Raw genomic sequence first — 17,498 nt, 5'->3', positions numbered from 1 at the left:
GCTTTCCTGACTTCTTCCTTATTTTTCTCAACTCCATTGTATTGTGTTTTGATACATTTTATCATCATTTTTCTGAATTCCTTCTCAGGCATTTCCAAAGCCTGCCTATCTTCCAGTATGGAGTGTAGGTCTACTTCCAGCTCATTTGCCTCCATCACTTTACTTCATTTCTGGACATGTGCAGATATGGTCATCTGCTTCTGTTTTTTTTGGGCATATTCAGAGGTTATCTGTGGCCTTAATACTCAGATGGGTGTGGATTTGGGTACTTTTTATGCTTTCTGATTGCATCCAGGTAGATGTGGTCAGGAAATGGGCTTCCCTTTTCACTCTTCTTCCTGAGAAATCTGAAGATGCCACTATTGGTCGTTGTGACGTAACTCAGAATTTAATTTTTGGCCTATTTCCTTTTTAGTCTGTCTGTCCTGCTCCACAATCCCTGTTCAGGACTTTTTCCTAGTGATAAACAGTTCAGGGCTGGCCGTAGCCATTTTGCACTGCTGTTTGGTTTTAAGTGGAATCTGTCACTTTAAGTTTCAAGGAGATATGTGCACATAAATAGTAGAACCCTCTAGGGGTGGGGGTGGGGGGTACACTTTCTCAGTCACCCCCTGTAGTCACCAGAATGGAAGTACACAGCGAGAGACCAATAAACAGATAACAACAACAACAACAACAACAAAAGAATGTCCACACCGTTATCTCTGTGGTTCTGTCAGGCGTCCGTGGCTGCTCTGATCCTTTCCCTGCTTGGTCCCATCCAAGATGGTGGCTCCAGGAGCAGTTGTTGAGTGTCTTGAATTAGAAAGCACTGGATTTCTTGCTTCTGCTACCAATTCTCCTAGCTGTAAGCCTTCCAACCTTCTAACTATTTCTTTATATGTGGTTCAGATTTCTGGCACCATCCCCTGAGCCTGCTGGGTCAGGTATTCTGTGTTGTTGCTGACGGAGCTCCTCACTGCACTTCCACCCGATCCGCCATCTTGTTTGCACTCCCCTCATTCTCATGTCTTTTATTTCTCCGGAATTGCGATAGCATTATCTCCCCCAGAGGCCACTGTGACCTTTACACCCTGTGTGCTGCTGCTGTTGAGTGCTTGCCTTCAAAAAGTTCCCACCAAAGAATGTGTCACCTTGTTACAGTGTGACAGAACTTCACCTTTGAGGCCAGTAACAAGAGTGGGAAATGAGAACAGGGACGTGGGCTGTTGTGTGCTGGTGAGTCAATTCTGACTCCTAATGACCCCATGTGACCAAGCAGAACTGCCCTGTGGTAGCAGATCATTGGGTGGGTGGGTGGGTTTGAACCACTGACCTTTTCAGTTAGCAGCTAAGCATTAACCATTGAGCTATTAGGGCTCCTTCTGGGAAGACACAGACTTTCTAGCATCGTGTTGGCAGAGCTGAGAGGTGGGGTGGGCACCAAGAGCCTGGGTCAGCATTGAAGTTCCTCGAACCTGTTTCTGCTATCCTATAAGGTCTTATCAGATGGGTGGCATCAGGGTCTGCTCAGTCCCAGGACGCCCTCTTCCTACTTGCAGATAATGGGATTGCTGAGTCAGATGAATGCCATGCAGATGGGCTGGATGTTTCCAGAAGGCAGGAAAACCACAACCTTTGTTGTGGCCCAGCCCCTCGGAAGCCACATGTATTAAGGATGGAGCACTTTGAAGGCGGCTCCGTGTGGTCATGTGCACTTCAAAGCCCTGAGCCTGGGGAGCCCTGGACTCCTCAGCTTCCTGCCCAGCCGGATGTGCGCTTTTGACACCTGGTGGGCCACGCAGGAGTTGTCCACGTGGAGGGCCTCAGGACCCTGGCAAACTGTCGGTGTCTGCTGGCCATCCCCTCCCTTCCCACCAGGACAAGCTGCCCAAGTGCCTGGTTAGGGAATGGGGGGGCGGGGCTCCCAGTCAGCCTGGTTGGAACGTTTAAAGGGTTGAATCCTAATGATATCTGCTACTTGACCTTTCGCTCCCTGTAGTTCCTGTGGTGGCCAGGCTGCAGGAGCCAGCTGTGCCAGGTGAGGCTAGGCCCTGGTGATGGAGATGTGGGAGGCTGGAGTGCCCGCTCGGGTCCCCAGTGCAGGCTCGTAGTGCTGGGTGGACAGTGAAGAAGAAACTGGGCTCTGAGCACTCTCTGAGCTCTGTGAAGTGTCCTCTAGGGCGTTAGTCCTGGCTTGACACCATAGGGTGAACACTGAATCACTGACTGCAAGGTCAGCAGGTCAAGCACTTAACAGCAGTCCCCTAGGGCCACCGGAACAAAGGACCAAAAGAGGGTGTCTTTGAAGAATAGATCTTGAAGGAATTGATTATCCCCCAGCTCGAGGGCTTGGGAGTCCAAATCAGGGTGTGACTGGCCGAGCTCCCTCCAAAAGCATGTCCTTCCTTGTCCCTCCCTGGTGACCCTAAGCCTCTCCATGCATCTTCTCACAGTACCTGTCAGAAGACCCCTGCACTCCAATACTGGATGTGACTTAACTGTTCACAGCAGGAAGGACACACAGTACCAACTCAGGACTTCAGCCTGTCTTTGGGAGGGTCAGATGCTGAGTTCACGTGGTGCTCGGTCGGCACTGTTCCTCTTGTCCCTTTATCGAGGTGTTCGTGTCAGTACGGGTGCTCTCTTAGCAAGTCTGTCTGCAGCGTGGAGGGTCTCCCCCTGCTCTGGTCACTTGGAGAAAATCTTGTTTTGCTTATTTTGGGGGGCGTGGGCTGGGAGCCAGATGGGAGAACACAAGAGGTAGAGGGAGCGGCGTGTGAACCTCGGGTGTTGGCGTGGTCAGGAGGGTCTCGAGAAGTGTGCGGAGTCCACAGCACTTACAAACACAACTTGCACACACAGCTGCAATGAGGAGAGGGAGCCGGGATCTCTGGTCAGAAGGGAGTGAAGGCACCTGTCCCAGGTCCCCAGGCTGTCTGCAGCCTTGGCTGAAGGAACACAGCAAACATGGCTGTAGGATTCTTCAGGAAGGGAAACCTTAGTGACTAACTGATATTTCCTCATGTTCTTAAAGGTGGCCTGGTGGTGAGCAGGGAAACAGTCGGCTGCTAACCCAAAGGCCATTGGTTCAAACGTCCCCAGTGGCTCGCACACCTGGCAGTCTGCTCCCGTGAAGACTGTTGTTAAAGGGGCTGTTGGGTATGTTCTGACGTAGCCAGGCTGCCCGGCCCTGAGCCTTCCGCACTGGTAGACATACGTGTCGTTGGGAGTCTCTCTCTTTTCCACTGACCCACTGTCGTCGTTAAATGCCATAAAGTTGGTTCCAACTCATAGTGCAGCTGGTGGTTTGAACCGTCAACCTTGTGGTTCAAAGTCCAGGGCTGACCCTACAGCACCACACCAGGAGTTCCGCTGACCCTGCTGCTGTACTGTAGAATTCACAGTCTCGACCACGGTGTGGGGTCACCTTAGCCTGTCATTTGGGGATGCTTTGAGTTGGACTGGCTTCACAGCAAGAACAGCAACATGTAAAAGGCAGGTTGTTGGTCCCGGGAGCTCCCTGCAAGGTCGCACCCCCAGAACACCCGAGAGATGGAGGCGCTTCAGTCTGACCTGAGACGCCTTGGGATGGTGTGATGGAAACAGGGACGACCTGGTGTTTAACCCAGCACATCTGAAGGAGGCCAGGCGGCGGCAGGATCCGCGCTCGCTCCGAGTCCTGCCCTCTGCCCACGTGCCTGGGGTCCACCCAGCTGACAAGCTCGCCTTGTTTTCCATAGATTGTGTACGACCCCGGATGCTCCAGCCCCTGACTCTTCTCACAGCTGGTTCTCTGTGACCTCTCACCCCACTGCTCTTAAATTCATGCCTTAAAAACTACTTAATGAGGGGTTTACTGACCCAATTGGCGGTTTTTATGAAACCCCATTAGTGTTGGAGCAGGGCCTGCCTGCAGGAAGCAATGACAGCCCCTCCCCCTCTCTGCAGCCCCCACCCTCCAGATGACTTCTGCTTGTTGTAATGCACTTACCATGCAAGACCACTGTGGGACCCAGCTCCCTTGGAGCTCTCCCCCGCCTGCTGGTGTTCACGGCTCAAAACAACAGGCCTGGGTGACAGTGACCTGCCATGTGACAGCACTGACCACAGAGGCGAGAGGGCAAACTTCGAGCAGCTCTGCCATTCTGTCATCGTCTTAGCTGTGACCACTGCAGAGGACGGCCCCCGAGGCTCCCACCTTGCACACCCAGGCCCCTGTGAACGCGGAGCTCTCTGGAACCTCTTGTGCAGAGGCGCCTTGACACCTGAGTCAGGATGTTTGCCTCATTCGCGCTCTCTGCTTCCATGGTAACCACACACACATGAACTGTAGTTGTATGCATGGCACACACATGCACTGTAGTGTTACACGTGATACACAGTAACTACATATGTGAACCATATACAATTCTATGTGTGACACATGGTAACCACACACCTGAACTGTAGTGTTACACATGGCACACAGTAACTACATATGTGAAGCATATACAGTTCTACATGTGGCACACATGGAGTGCCAGTCCAAATGCAACACATGGTAACCACACACACATGAACTGTAGGGTTACACATGGTACACAGTAACTACGTATGTGAGCCATATACAATTCTACATACAACACGCGGAGTGCCAATCTACATGCAACACATGGTAACCACACACATGAACTGCAGCTGTGTGCATGGTACACACATGCTGTGGTGTTACACATGGCTCACAGTACCTACATATGCGCACTGTATACCGCCTTACATATGACACACAGGAGTGCAGCTCAACATACAACGCACAGTATACACATGAACTGTAGCTGTGTGCCTGGCACACTCATGCACTTTGGTGTTACACATGACACACAGTAACTACATGTGTGAACTGTATGCAATTCTACATATGACACACATGGAGTACAGCTCTACGTGCAACACACGGTAACCACGCACGTGAACTGTGGTTGTACATATGACACGGTAACCCTGCCACACAAACCACCTGGTTGTATCCTTCCAGACATTTTACATCCTCAGACCTATAGACACGCACACGTAAACACACACACACACACACACTATCAATTTTCCTCTAGGCACTGCTTTAGTTGCACCCTGAGCATTTGGATACATGAGTCTTGGTTACCTAGTGCTGTTGTAGCAAAGTATACCACAAGGGGGTGATTGAAGAACAGATGCTGGGTTTTTTCTCCGAGCTCTGGAGGCCTGACTCTGAATCAGGTACCCTGAGTTTTGCAGGCGGGAGGCCCAGTGACCAGGGACAGATGCCCTCCATGCCATTCAGAACCTGCTGCGTGTCCCTGGCACTTCCTGCCTCCGAGGCCCCATTGTGGAGTAGGGGAGGAGCCAGCCTCTGTGAGCCTAACCTTTGCCAGCGGGAGTAACAGGGAGAGGCATTGTTGGGGCTTGGCGCAGCAGCTGTGTGCCAGCTTCTTTTGTGGACGCTTTGATATTTTAAAACAGAAACCCTACCCAGGGGAGCCATGCTCGCTGTGGTTACAATAGCTGCTCTTGTCTGTGGATCCAGCGAGCAGACCCACACGTACCACCGCAGTTTAGTCCCATTGTGGCTCCTAAGAACATACAGTGCACCCTTCCCCTTTTCCCTTTTCGGAGACCCTGTGCTTCTCACTGGGTCCTGGGTCCAAGCAGAACTGTGCTCCACAGGGCTTCCACCAGCCGGTTTTTCAGAAGGTGATCGCCAACTGGGCCTTTTTTCCCCGAGGGTGCTCTGGATCCACTGGGAGCTCGAGCCTCCTGGTGAGCCGCTGAGCAATCCCCTCTGATGTCAATGTTGACAAGTTGGGATGAATCTCGGGAACCTTGTGCCTCATACAATCCCACTCACCCTTCATTCTTGACATGACAAGGGGTCCCTGGGGCTGGGGTGGTGGGGTACAGGGAGACCACACAGGGGTGTCTCATGGGAGATTTAAAGCGATGGGACTGTATATTGTGTGGATTGTGGTGCACAAATCTGATGGTGAACATTCACAAAACTATGCATCACCACACAGCCAATCTTGCCGTTTATAAGTTAAGAAGCATCCGGGGTGCAAGCCCATTGCCACTGAATGGATTCCGACTTGTAGTGACCCCAGGTCTTAACAGGAGCAGATGGCCTCGTCTGACTCCCACTGGGATGCTGACGGCTTTGAACTGCTGACATTAAGGTTCACAGTTCAGTGCTTATCCCACAGCACCACCAGGGCCTCCTTAACCAGGGTACAGGGGCGCCTGAAATCTAAACTGTAATGGATGAGCCATTTTACAAACCCTTACCTGTGTCTGGTCTACACTGATAAACGTGTGTGTGCAGACTCATAGTGACCCCATGTGACAGTCTCATAGAGCCTTCTAGGCTGGCCACCAGGAGTTTCTGGTGGTGGGCTCAAACCACCAGCAGTTCCGTTAGCAGCTGAGCACTGGAAACGTCACCCCTCGGGCCTCCTTTCTGTACATAGATCCGTCTGTGTAGTTTCGTTCTGCCTTGCTGTCCCACTCTTCGCAGAGACTGTGTTTTTATAATGTCTGTGGCAGCCCAGTGTCGAGTCTCTTGGCATCCTTTTTCCAACAGTCTCTGCTCGCTTTGTGTCCTATCACATTTTTGTAATTTTTACAATACTTCAAACTTCAAAATGCTGCTGTTGCACATGTGATAGACAATAGTGTGGCGCTCAAGTGTTACACGCACCGGGAAACCCAAGGACTCGTGCACCTCACTTGATTATAATGGCCGGCACGCATGCGCTGGCCCAGCCTCTCTGGAGGCTGGTGTGGCCAGGCCAGTGTCCACTGGTCACCATCAGGGCCTTCGTCACAATGCTTACGGCATGGCAGCAGAAAATGAAAATACTTCAGAGGTTCAGCCCAGGAGCATATGTTACATCACCGTGTGTCTCATCACGGTAGACAGCGCTACAATACATTCCGTGGCATGGAGAGAGATTCTGTGACATTATGTTAAGAGGGGGAGCCCGGCTGTGGCGCTGTAGGATAAGCACTTGACTGCTAACTGCAAGGTTGGTGGTTCAAACTCATCACACACTCCTTAGAAACCCTGTACAGGGTCACTATGAGTCGGAATGGACTCGACTGCACTTACCAACATTTACGATGGATTTCAAGCAGTGTGTACGGTTAGGGAGAGCATGTCCTGGTATGTGCTGCAGAATAAGCACTGAACTACTAGCCAAAAGGTCAGTGCTCCTCAGAAACTCGGTACAGAGTCACTGTGAGTGGGACGTCAATGCTAATTGTCGATGATTTCCACTTTACGTTGGGTCACCTCTCTCTGGAATGGGCATAAATACAGATGTCTTCCAGTCAGTTAGCCAGGTAGCTGTCTTTCCGATTTCTTGGCAGAGATGAGTGAGTGCCTGCAGTGCTGTGTCAGTTTGTTGAAAGATTTCCATTTGTGTTCCATCAGTTCCTAGAATCTTGTTCTTGGCTAGTGCCTCAGTGCACCGTGGACGTCTTCCTTCACGATCACTGGCTCTTCAGCAAATGCTACCTCTTGAAATGGTTGAATATCGATCATTTCTTCATCGCTCATACACTGGACATATTATCTGGAGGGACCAGTCACTGGAGAAGGATATCCTGTTTGGTAAAGTGGAGGGTCGGAGAAAAAGAGGAAGACCCCCAGTGAGATGGATTGGCACAGTGGCAGCATCAGTGGGCTCAGGTATGGCAGTGATTGTAAAGTTGGCCTAGGACTGGGCAGGGTTTTGTCTTGCTGTGCATAGGGTTGCTGTGACTCAATGGCACCTAATAACAACATATATGTTATATATATGTATATATACACTGAACTGCAAGATTGGCCATTCAGACTCACCAATTGCTCCTAGGAAACCCTATACAGGGTTGTTGAGTTAGAAGCACCTCAGTGGTGCTTAACAGCAACACATACATGCATGTATACATGCTTGCATACATGTATTTACAGGATCACACACTACATGCATGTATACGTGCATACGTACATATATTTACAAGATCACGCACGAAGGGGCTTCAGAACATTCATGGCAGAATTCCATTATGGTTTCACTCTATTGTCCCCCCCACACTCGTGTGTGTGTGTTCATAGCAAGGCCTTTATCTCCGGGCGGTCTGATGACTTTTCTCCTCTCTCAGGCTCTAGTTTATCTTCCCTCGACAGTTGTGCTTTTGATGAAAGCAATCCGTTTAAATAAAGTGAAATCGCAGGATGCAGGCTGGTACGGGGTGAGGAGTCTGGTGTGTGCACATGCAGTTCTGAGAGCTGGGTGGATGGAGGAAGAAGAGAACAGTGTGTCCTTGGAGAAGTGACCACAGGGGTCGAGACAATGATCCTTTGGGGCCAGTCTAAAAGGTCCCCCAGCTACAGGTCCTGGGACGGTTTGCGGTGGGTTCCCGGGTTGAGCCTGGAGTTCTGTAGTTAGTGTAGACACTTCATGATATGGGGTCCTGATCAGGCAGTGGGGGGGTTCATGTTCTGAGAGGAGAGGATGGTGTGGAGGTTTGCAGGAGGTGATCCAAGAGTTGCTGAGGCCGAGTGTTGGGTGGTAGTGAGCACTCCTGCTGTGTCCATGCGCTGGACCTGGGCCACAGGGCGGACAGATCACAGAGCACCTCCTGACGACCTTGGGGAGTGCTGCATGGTGGCCTCATCCTTCTCAGTGTTTTAACCGGGACCTCGAGGTCATAGGCACGTCCCTCTGTGCCCCGTGAGTCCCTCTCCTCCTGATCTACCACGTCTGTACTGTGTCCTTGGACCCTGTGTTCACTGACGGTAGCGAATGCCCTTCCTTCTGGGCATGAGCCATCTGATCTTCCTCAAGACAGGTGGCCGCTTCCGTAGGATCAAAGCCTGTGGACACAGGAAACAACCCTGACCCTCATCACAAGCGGTCTCTGCAGGCCGCCGGATCCTAGAGCTCCACTGAGCTCCGCGGGGACTTATCTAAAGATCTTATATCAACACGTCCCAAGACTTTAATGTGGCATCCCTCTGCCATGGGAAAGGGTCTCTGCCCACTTCCCCAGAAGACCCCATTATGTGATTTCCAGCAGTGACACCTTGCCTCAGCCCAGGGTCTGGCTCCACTGAAGTCATCTGACACAGTTACAGCTCAGTACCTGGACAGTCTTCCTCCTTTCTTTGTTTGTGTGTGTGTGTGTGTGTGTGTGCCCAAATCAGCAATTATAGTCATAATCCCCAAGGCAAATAGCAACTGGGAAATGGCAGGGGAAGCACAGGTAGCCAACGAGTGGGAGACAGGAGGAGGAGGAGGGCTGCAGACAACCCCGGGCTCTCCCCGGTTTGGGCACAGGAAACCCTAAAGGTGGACATGGAATGGCGGCAGAACTGTGTCCTTGACGAGTGTGGCCAAAAGGGGCTGCTGCAGTGAGTCCCCAGGTTTCAGACGGTGGTCCCCAGGCGCTGGTCACCTGGTGGTTGTCCCTGGGTGGTGGTCCCTAGGTTGTGGTCCTGGGTCCTGGTCACTTGGTGGTGGTCCCAGGGTAGTGGTCCCTGTTTCATGGTCCCCAGGTTGTGGTCCCCAGGCAGTGGTCCCTGGTCCATGGTCCCCAGGTGGTGGTCCCTGGGCAGTGGTCCCCAGGTGGTAGTCCCCAGGCAGTGGTTCCCAGGTGGTAGTCCCCAGGCAGTGGTCCCCAGGTGGTGGTCCCTGGGCAGTGGTTCCTGGTCCGTGGTCCCCAGGTGGTGGTCCCCGGGCGGTGGTCCCTGGTCCGTGGTCCCCAGGTGGTGGTGCCCGGGCGGTGGTCCCTGGTCCGTGGTCCCCAGGCAGTGGTCCCCGGGCAGTGGTCCTCAGGTGGTGGTCCCTGGAAAGTGGTTCCTGGTCCGTGGTCCCCAGGTGGTGGTCCCCGGGCGGTGGTCCCTGGTCCATGGTCCCCGGGCAGTGGTCCATGGTCCCCAGGTGGTGGTCCCTGGGCGGTGGTCCCTGGTCCGTGGTCCCCAGGTGGTGGTCCCCGGGCGGTGGTCCTGAGGGAAGCTTTGGGTTTCACAGAACAGTAGGTCATTCTCAGATTGAGGCTGAGACCAGCAGACCTCAAAGTCGGAGCCACGTCAAGAAAATGCGACTCACTCCACGCTAGCAGTTTATTCAAGTTCAGGGAAATTAGTCACTCAGAAAAAATAGGATATTGGCTAAGGATGTTGAAGATACCAACCTGCCAGAGGAATAAATCTGGGTTGGAAGAAGTAAAGCCAAAATGGCCCTTGAAGCCAGGGTGGTAAGACTTCATCTCTCATACTTCTGATGTGTCATCAGGAGGGACCAGTCCCTGGAGAAGGCCATCCTGTGAGATGAATTAGCTCTGTGGCAGGAGCAGTAGACTCAGATATAACCATCGTCAGGATGGTACAGGACCGGGCTGTGTGTCCTTTGTACGTGGGTCACAGAGCCAACTGGACAGAACAGAACAACATTTTGTTCGGTTTTTTTTAGTCCACAGATCACAAGTGTCTTTACTTGTTATATGATATCTCTGGTAGTCTCTGCTTTTAGCCGAGAATCCTCCAGCCTAAGCAATGATAGCCCTAGTTGCTCAGACTCTTCCTTCTAAATCTGGCTTGAATCTGACACATCCCTGTGAATTCATTGTTCCAAACGGTTTTCAATTATCAGCAAAATTTTACTTGCATTTGATATTAATGATATTTCTTCTTCCTTTTTTTGGGGGGGGGGGGTATATACACCGAAGCACTCAGGAATATACAACCATTCAAACAACCAAAGGGCTCACCCCACATGCCCACCCCCACCCCCGACCATCAGCACACAGCCCCTCTCCCTCCCTGAGTCCAGGGTCCCCAGCTGCTCCATCTCTCCACATCATGGTGTCTGCCTCCATCTCTGGCATCACTGTTTCTCTGGATAGGGTCCCGCACTCCACTCTCCTCCCTTGATGGTCCTAGGGTCCTCCAGTCCTGGACTGCAAAATCAACCACTCCCTTCCTTTTGTTATAAAACGTCTACCTTTGCATTTGCAACACTCACCGTCAGTCCTGATAACAATTATTCACTATTGAACCACAAAAGTCCTATCCCCACCTCCTTCACCAGCCCCATCCAGACAGGTTGGAAACCACTCAGTGGAGATTCTACCTTCCCCTGCACCCTCTGGAACTAGGCTCCCTCTTGAAAGCTTGTAAGCCAGTCACTTCTTGTCTTTGTAGCCCCTCCCCCCAGTTTGGGTAGCCATTGTCTAAGTTACCCATCCCTGTCATCCCTGTGTACCAAGGGGATGGAAATGATCCTCACTGTAAAGATGTGTTCCCTCATTTGAGCTCCTACATCCATAGGTGTAGGTCAAGTTCATCAAATGGTAGCAGGTTACTCTATTCCCTCTTCTTTCTTCTAGTCAAGTTCTGATCATCCAGCCATTGAAGCTAGGTCATATGGGTACTATTTGCAAGTATGGATGTTCTTGTGCATCTCCCCTCACTTCATATCAGCTGGACACTTCACTCTCCACTCTAGTCCTCTGTGACCATGTCCCTGTCCATGGGCTTAGGAGTCCCCAGGTCTCGCCATACTGCTGGCCAACCAGGTCTCCACCCAGGTTCACGGGAGTCTGTTGAACGTGGTCAGAGACATTTTGTTTTGTAAAGAAAATATTTCCATCGCTTGTCAGACTTAGACTGAATGATGGGGCCCAGAGCAAACAACAGTGTGTCCAGCCCCAAGACAGCTGCTTCCAGCGGCTCTAGCACATTCTTCTTGGATGAGGTGTCTAGTCTTGTGTTTTTTTCTTCTCTCCCACCCCTGGTAACCGTCATAGAAAGTTGATTAGCGAAAACCTTGGCTTGACTGTTGACATTAGTGGCCTCTTACCATATTTGTCCCTTTACAACTGACTAATTTCACTCAGCATCATGTCCTCCGGGTTCCTCCATGTTTGTGGTATTTTAGCAGATTTTCACTGTTCTTCAGTGTTGTGTTGTATTCCGTTGTGTGTTTGTACCAGTTGGTCCAACCATTGCTCTGCTAGTGGGCATCTAGGTCTTCTCCATCTTTCTGCTGTTAGTGTCATGGTTCTTACTTCTTGAGGATCTGTACCACGTGATTGCTCTATCACATGATATTTCTATTTCCAGCCTCCTGAGAGCATGCCATATCATTTTCCACAGAGTTACACATCATGCAGCCCCACCGGTAGAATAGGAGGGTCCCAGTCGCTCCACACCCTCACCAGCATGTGTTGGTTTCTGGGGTGGGGGTGGGGGGTTGTTTTTGTTTTTAACTTTGCTAATAATGCTTGGGTAAGATGAGCTCTGGTAGCATAGTGGTTATGAATTGGGCTGTGAACATTAAGGTCAGCAGTTCGAAACTACCAGCTGCTCCGCGGGAGAAAGATGAGGCGTTCTGCTCCTGCAGAGATTTACAGCCTTGGAAACCCTGTGCAGGGTCTCTGTGAGTCGGAACCGACTCCACAGCACATAACAACAACAACAAAGATGATATCGCAATGCTGTTGGCTTTACATCTCTCATGGCTAATGACCTTGAGCATTTCTTCATGTTTGTCATTATTCAGGTCTTTGGTGAACTGTCTGTTCATGTCCTCTGCCCATTTTTTAGTTGGACTATTTGTCTTCTTATTGAGGTGTTGAAATATTCCATAAATATTAGACAGTACGCACTTGTCTGATAATGCTATTTTTTCCAATCTGTGGGCTCTCTTTTCACTCTTTTGGTAAAATCTTTTGATGCAAAGAAGTGTCTACATTTTAGGAGGTCCCAGTCATCTATTTCGCCATCTACTATTTCTGTATTTTCAGTTATGTGTGATAGTGTATTTATTCAGTGTATCAGAGCCTCTAAATTTGTCACTAATTTTACTTTTTTTGCAAATATCACTAATTTTTCATTGGTGACCTTTATAGGTCTTTAGTGTGGAGTGAGATACCAGTCTTGTTCCAGTTATGCCAGCACCATTTGTTGGTGTGTTTTGATTTGGGCTCTTTGTCACCGATGTACTGAGCCTACTGGATGAATTGACTCGTGGCGTCTCCATTGTGTGCCTTTTGCTGTCCGTACCAGCTTCTTTTGATGACTGGGTCTGGGAAGTGAGAGCTCTCCTACTTGGTCCTTCTTTAGTAATGCTTTCCTTATCCAAGGTCTCTCTCCTTTCTGTTGAAAGTTCGTGATTAGGTTTTCCATCTCTTTAATAAAGAATTTGTTGAGACCTGGATTGTGATTACATTATATCTATAGATTGCTCTGGAACAGCAACAACTGCAAATTGTTTCCCAGTTTTAAAAACTCTGTTGTAATTTGGGTGGAAGTTTACAGAGCAAAGTGGGTTTCCATTCAACAATCTAACCCTATACTGTTTTGTGGCATTGATTGCAACCCCCACAAGGTAACAGCAGTCTTCCCATGTCCCCCCTGGATTGGCCCTTTAACCTGATGTCTAAACCTCCTTTTGTGTCCTGTGATGGTATTTGAGGGTTCTTTCCATAAACCTCCTGAATGAATTTTTAAGTTAGCCTCATAGTCATGATAAGTTTGGCTTCTAGAATAAGTGAAAATTTTTAAAAACCTTCCAGTGCAAAAGGCCTTTAAACTCAACCCAAATGACGTCACAGTAAATGAAATTAAAAGCTCCGTGGTGCTGTCGTGGACTCAGCATCACGGTCAGCAGTTCAAGGCCACCAGACTCTCTGCAGGAGAAAGACGAGGCTGTCTGCCCTGTGAGGGTTAGTCTCAGGGTCCCTGTGTGGCAGGTCACCGTGAGTCAGAACTGACTTGATGGCAGTGAGTGTCGGCCAGCATTTGTTTCTATCTTGGATGCAGGGGTCCAGTGCCGATGACTTACCTGAGGACAGAATCTTTTGGAAGAAAGCTGGAGGGCAGACATGGGGGACAGAGCCAGGGGAATGGAACAGGGTCCAAGGCAGTCCTGCCGGGACTGTCTAGCACTTCCTGCAGATCCTGACAAGGGATCAGGGTCCGACTCGTTTCCAGGCCTCAAAACAAGGGGCACAGAGGCAGTCACATGCCGTGACCTGCAGCTTGCCGTACATGTGGTGCTCAGGATGCGTTCACCCTGTGAGCCCTGTGCCTCGGCCTCGTTTCCGCTGACCGGAAGCACTTTCGTCTGGTTTGAACCAGTGGGGCTTCGAAGGTCATTGCCTGTGGAGTTAGTTTCCGGGCCGCTCTGCATCATCTGGGCCAGGGGCACTTGGGGTTAGGGCAGTCTGGTTGTCATGGTAACAGAGCAAGGTGCACAGTCAACAGCTGGGTGTGGGGTCACTTGGGGCACGTCCTGCTTCTCCCAAGACTCTAGGGGACATCCTCAGGACATCCGAGAACCATTTGCTCCATGCCCCCCAGTTGGGCGTGTGATTCGAAGTGACCCCACTTCCAGCATGAAGCCTTAGGAATTGCTCCCCAAAAACACTCCCGCTGAGCTCCTGCTCAGACCCGTGGGTGCTGGGAACTTGCCCCGTCCAGAGCATCCCTGTGTGTCTTGCCAACTGCAGCCAGAACCACAGAGTCACACAGGGAGAAGGGCCCACGGAGCCTGGCTGGGCAGTGTCAGGACAGGACCTGGCTGGCACAGAGCAGGGTCCTGAGGCTGGGGTGGCTCACAAGTGCTATAGACTAGGAACTCGGCAGTCTCTGGGTGCACACATGGGTGGCAGCACTCGGCACCCCAAGCTGGGCACCATCCCCCAGGTCCACCCTGCAGGTGGACCTCTTGCCACGTGGCTGGCTGCGTGGTGCTCACGTGGTGCTCACGTGGTGGTGTTGGTACCTGGAGGGGAGATGGAAGACAGTGAGAAGGGTTAAGTCCTAGAAGGCAGGAGGGGCCGGAAAGCAGGGTTTGTAGAAGCAGCCTGGGGAGGAAGATAGTAACAAGCCGTGACATTGTGAGGATCACAGTCAATGTCCCGAAACAAAATGTGGTGAGTGTCTCAGTGCAATCCCAGCTCGCTCTGTCAACCCGGTGGGGAGACTGAGTCAGGCCACATCTGCAGTGGGGTCGGATAGATGGCCCCTGTCCAGGTGGTGTGTGTCCCTGACTCACTTCTCTGATTTGGTTCACATTTAGGATCCCGTCTCCCTGTCTCCTCTGCTCTCACGGGACAGCCATCATAAAGTGTCCCCCAGTGGTCAGCCAGCTCAGCCTCCACTGGTCCCATGGGTATTTGTAGCAGGACCTCAGTGACCGGTGCTTGGAGCTCTGGGGCCAGCTAGCTTTGACATCCCCTCCCCCACTGCTCTGAGTTCCTGGCATTGTGGGCCCTCCTACCCTACCTGTCATGTTCCATGCAGTGAGGGTGGTCTCCTGAGACACCCACCCCTCCTCAGTCTGCAGCCCGAGTGGCTAGACCTGAGGCTCCCTCAACCCCTTCAGAGAGCCTCCACGAGCCAGTCTCTATACCTACTAGGCCTTGAGGGACAAGGCATGCCTCTAGGCCCTGCCTCCCCCAGGCCCAGCTCCACTGCAGACACTCACAGGTGGACAATTCCAAGGCAAGAATCCATCTTCAGTTTGTTTGCATTTGGATGCATCGGTCCCTTGAGTGCCCATACGTGGGAGCAGGGATAAGCCTTGGGGAGGGTCTGCTGGAGGTACCGAACCGCCATCCAGGTGACAGGAACCTCATGTCTCTGAAGGTTCCAGAAAAAGCACCTCCCCGCGTCAGCCGAGTCACTTAGAGAACAATTAAGCACGGCTCTCCCGGAGCCATCAAAGTGACAGCTGCCTTCAGGTGATGCGCAGGGAGCCCATTAGCCTCGAGGCTGAGGGGGCGGATGGGGGGGGACCGCTGTGTCCCCCGAGTCCTGTCACTCAGCGCCACACAGCTGGCTCCGCAGCCCTCATCCCACGGGCTCCCAACGGCCCCAGGGAGCACTCACAGGCTTTTAAAAGTGTTTTTTTTCTCTTCCTGAATCATTACAAGTTATATTTTCCTGTAAAAAGTTACACAGTGGTTCATCCCACTCCGCTTCTGCGCAGCTGGTGCCGGGCTGGGGCATGGGCATCTCCAGGGCCCCTGTCTGCAAACACCCGCTCATAATCAGGGTCCCTTCCTAGCACCCACTCACCTGCCAGCTGGTGTCTTACTTTCTTCTTTGGGCAGCACGTGGGCTCCAAGGTGTCCGCTCAGCTAGGGCCCTCCACATTGTTACCTTAGCCCCTGCTCACCTTGGAGATGATTCACCTCAGAATTCACATGGTAAAACAGGCCTGCCTTCTCAACCTCCTGGGCCTGTCTGCGCTGCTATCAGCCCACGGACTGCCTGGTTCTCTCAGTCCACTGTGACAGAAACACCACAGTGCAGGCTTCAGGGGAAGGTCCTTGTCCCCTTTCAGGGTCTGTGGGACCGCTGTTCCTTGGAGAGCTCCAGGTGTCCTGGCAGGGGGCCCAGCCCCAGAGGAGCAACTCCACTCCTGGCTCTTGTTTTGTGATGGATGGTAGGCCCCAGTGTGTCTACGGGCTTCTCTCTCCTCATATTTCTTATAAGATAAAGGGTTGTGATGGGATTTGGGGTATTGTGGTGGTCAGGGCCTCGGGCACAGCTCTGGAGCATGGCCAAGTCCAGGCACAGAAATGAGCAGGTGAGGCCATGGTGCCCACTTGGAGGCCCCGGATAGTGACACATCACCCCAGGTTCCCTAACTCATCACCATCACCTGTACACCCAGCAGGGTGACAAGAGCCTGAAGCAGGAGGTCTGGATGGAGCTCAGGGAAACCCACTGTCTCCTTCAGTGCCCCCGGCCCCCACACAGTCCTGCGCCCCTAACGGTGGTTAGGTGCAGATGGGACTCTGATGCTCTGGAGGGTCTCCACTGGCTGATTTTCAGTAGAGTTCTAGTTCTTTCTTCCTGATCCCTCGTCGTCTGGAAGTACCACTGAGACCTATCCACCAGACCCCCAGGGGCAGACGAGTGGTAGATATGCATGAGAAATATCTGCCAGGAATCGAACCCTGGTCTCTCCCGCATGGGAGGGGTGTGTTCCCCACGGAGCCACCACCGCCGTCCTACCGAGATGCATGTAAGCTATAGACATGAAGTGGTTTACAGGGGCGCTCTCAGCCAAGTTGGGTGAAATGATTTCTGAGTGAAATACCAGGGTGCCCTTTCTCATCCGCGTTTCTTTCGTACCCGGGTTAGGATGGGAGTCCCAACTACTGGAGACGGGATTCCTGGGGATCTTCCTGTGCCCTGTGTGGACGCTGTCCCGCCTACCCAGACACACCCCCACATCCCACATCGTCATCTGGGGATTCCGCTGGCTCATTTTCAGAATCATGCTCGGAGCAGTAAGTAGAACGTGCATGTGTCTCATCTGCCTCCTTCCTTCGGGGAGACTCTGTTCCACCTCTTCTAGTCTTTCTCCTTTTTCCTTTCAGTGTAGGAGAGTTGCGTTGACCCCTGTCTTCAAGCTTGTGGGCTTTCTCTCCGGCCAACCTCATCTCTGATGAGCCTATCAAAGACTCCGCTCATCTCTGATGAGCCTATCAAAGACTCC

General features: G+C 51.8%; 1 protein-coding gene across 1 annotated transcript in view; it reads left to right on the top strand.

Moving 5' to 3' along the window:
• Positions 1–17,498, top strand: part of LMF1 (lipase maturation factor 1) — a 65,842-nt gene that overhangs the window by 17,505 nt on the left and 30,839 nt on the right. The window contains exon 4 of the mRNA XM_006873926.1: positions 17,141–17,289. Within this exon, the coding sequence (XP_006873988.1) occupies positions 17,141–17,289 (149 nt within the window). The remainder of the gene's footprint in view (positions 1–17,140; positions 17,290–17,498) is intronic.

Source organism: Chrysochloris asiatica, unplaced genomic scaffold (assembly GCF_000296735.1).
Source record: "Chrysochloris asiatica unplaced genomic scaffold, ChrAsi1.0 scaffold00257, whole genome shotgun sequence".
Taxonomy (NCBI): domain Eukaryota; kingdom Metazoa; phylum Chordata; class Mammalia; order Afrosoricida; family Chrysochloridae; genus Chrysochloris; species Chrysochloris asiatica.
The sequence above is the reverse complement of the archived record's forward strand: the minus strand, read 5'-3'. Positions and strand labels throughout refer to the sequence as shown.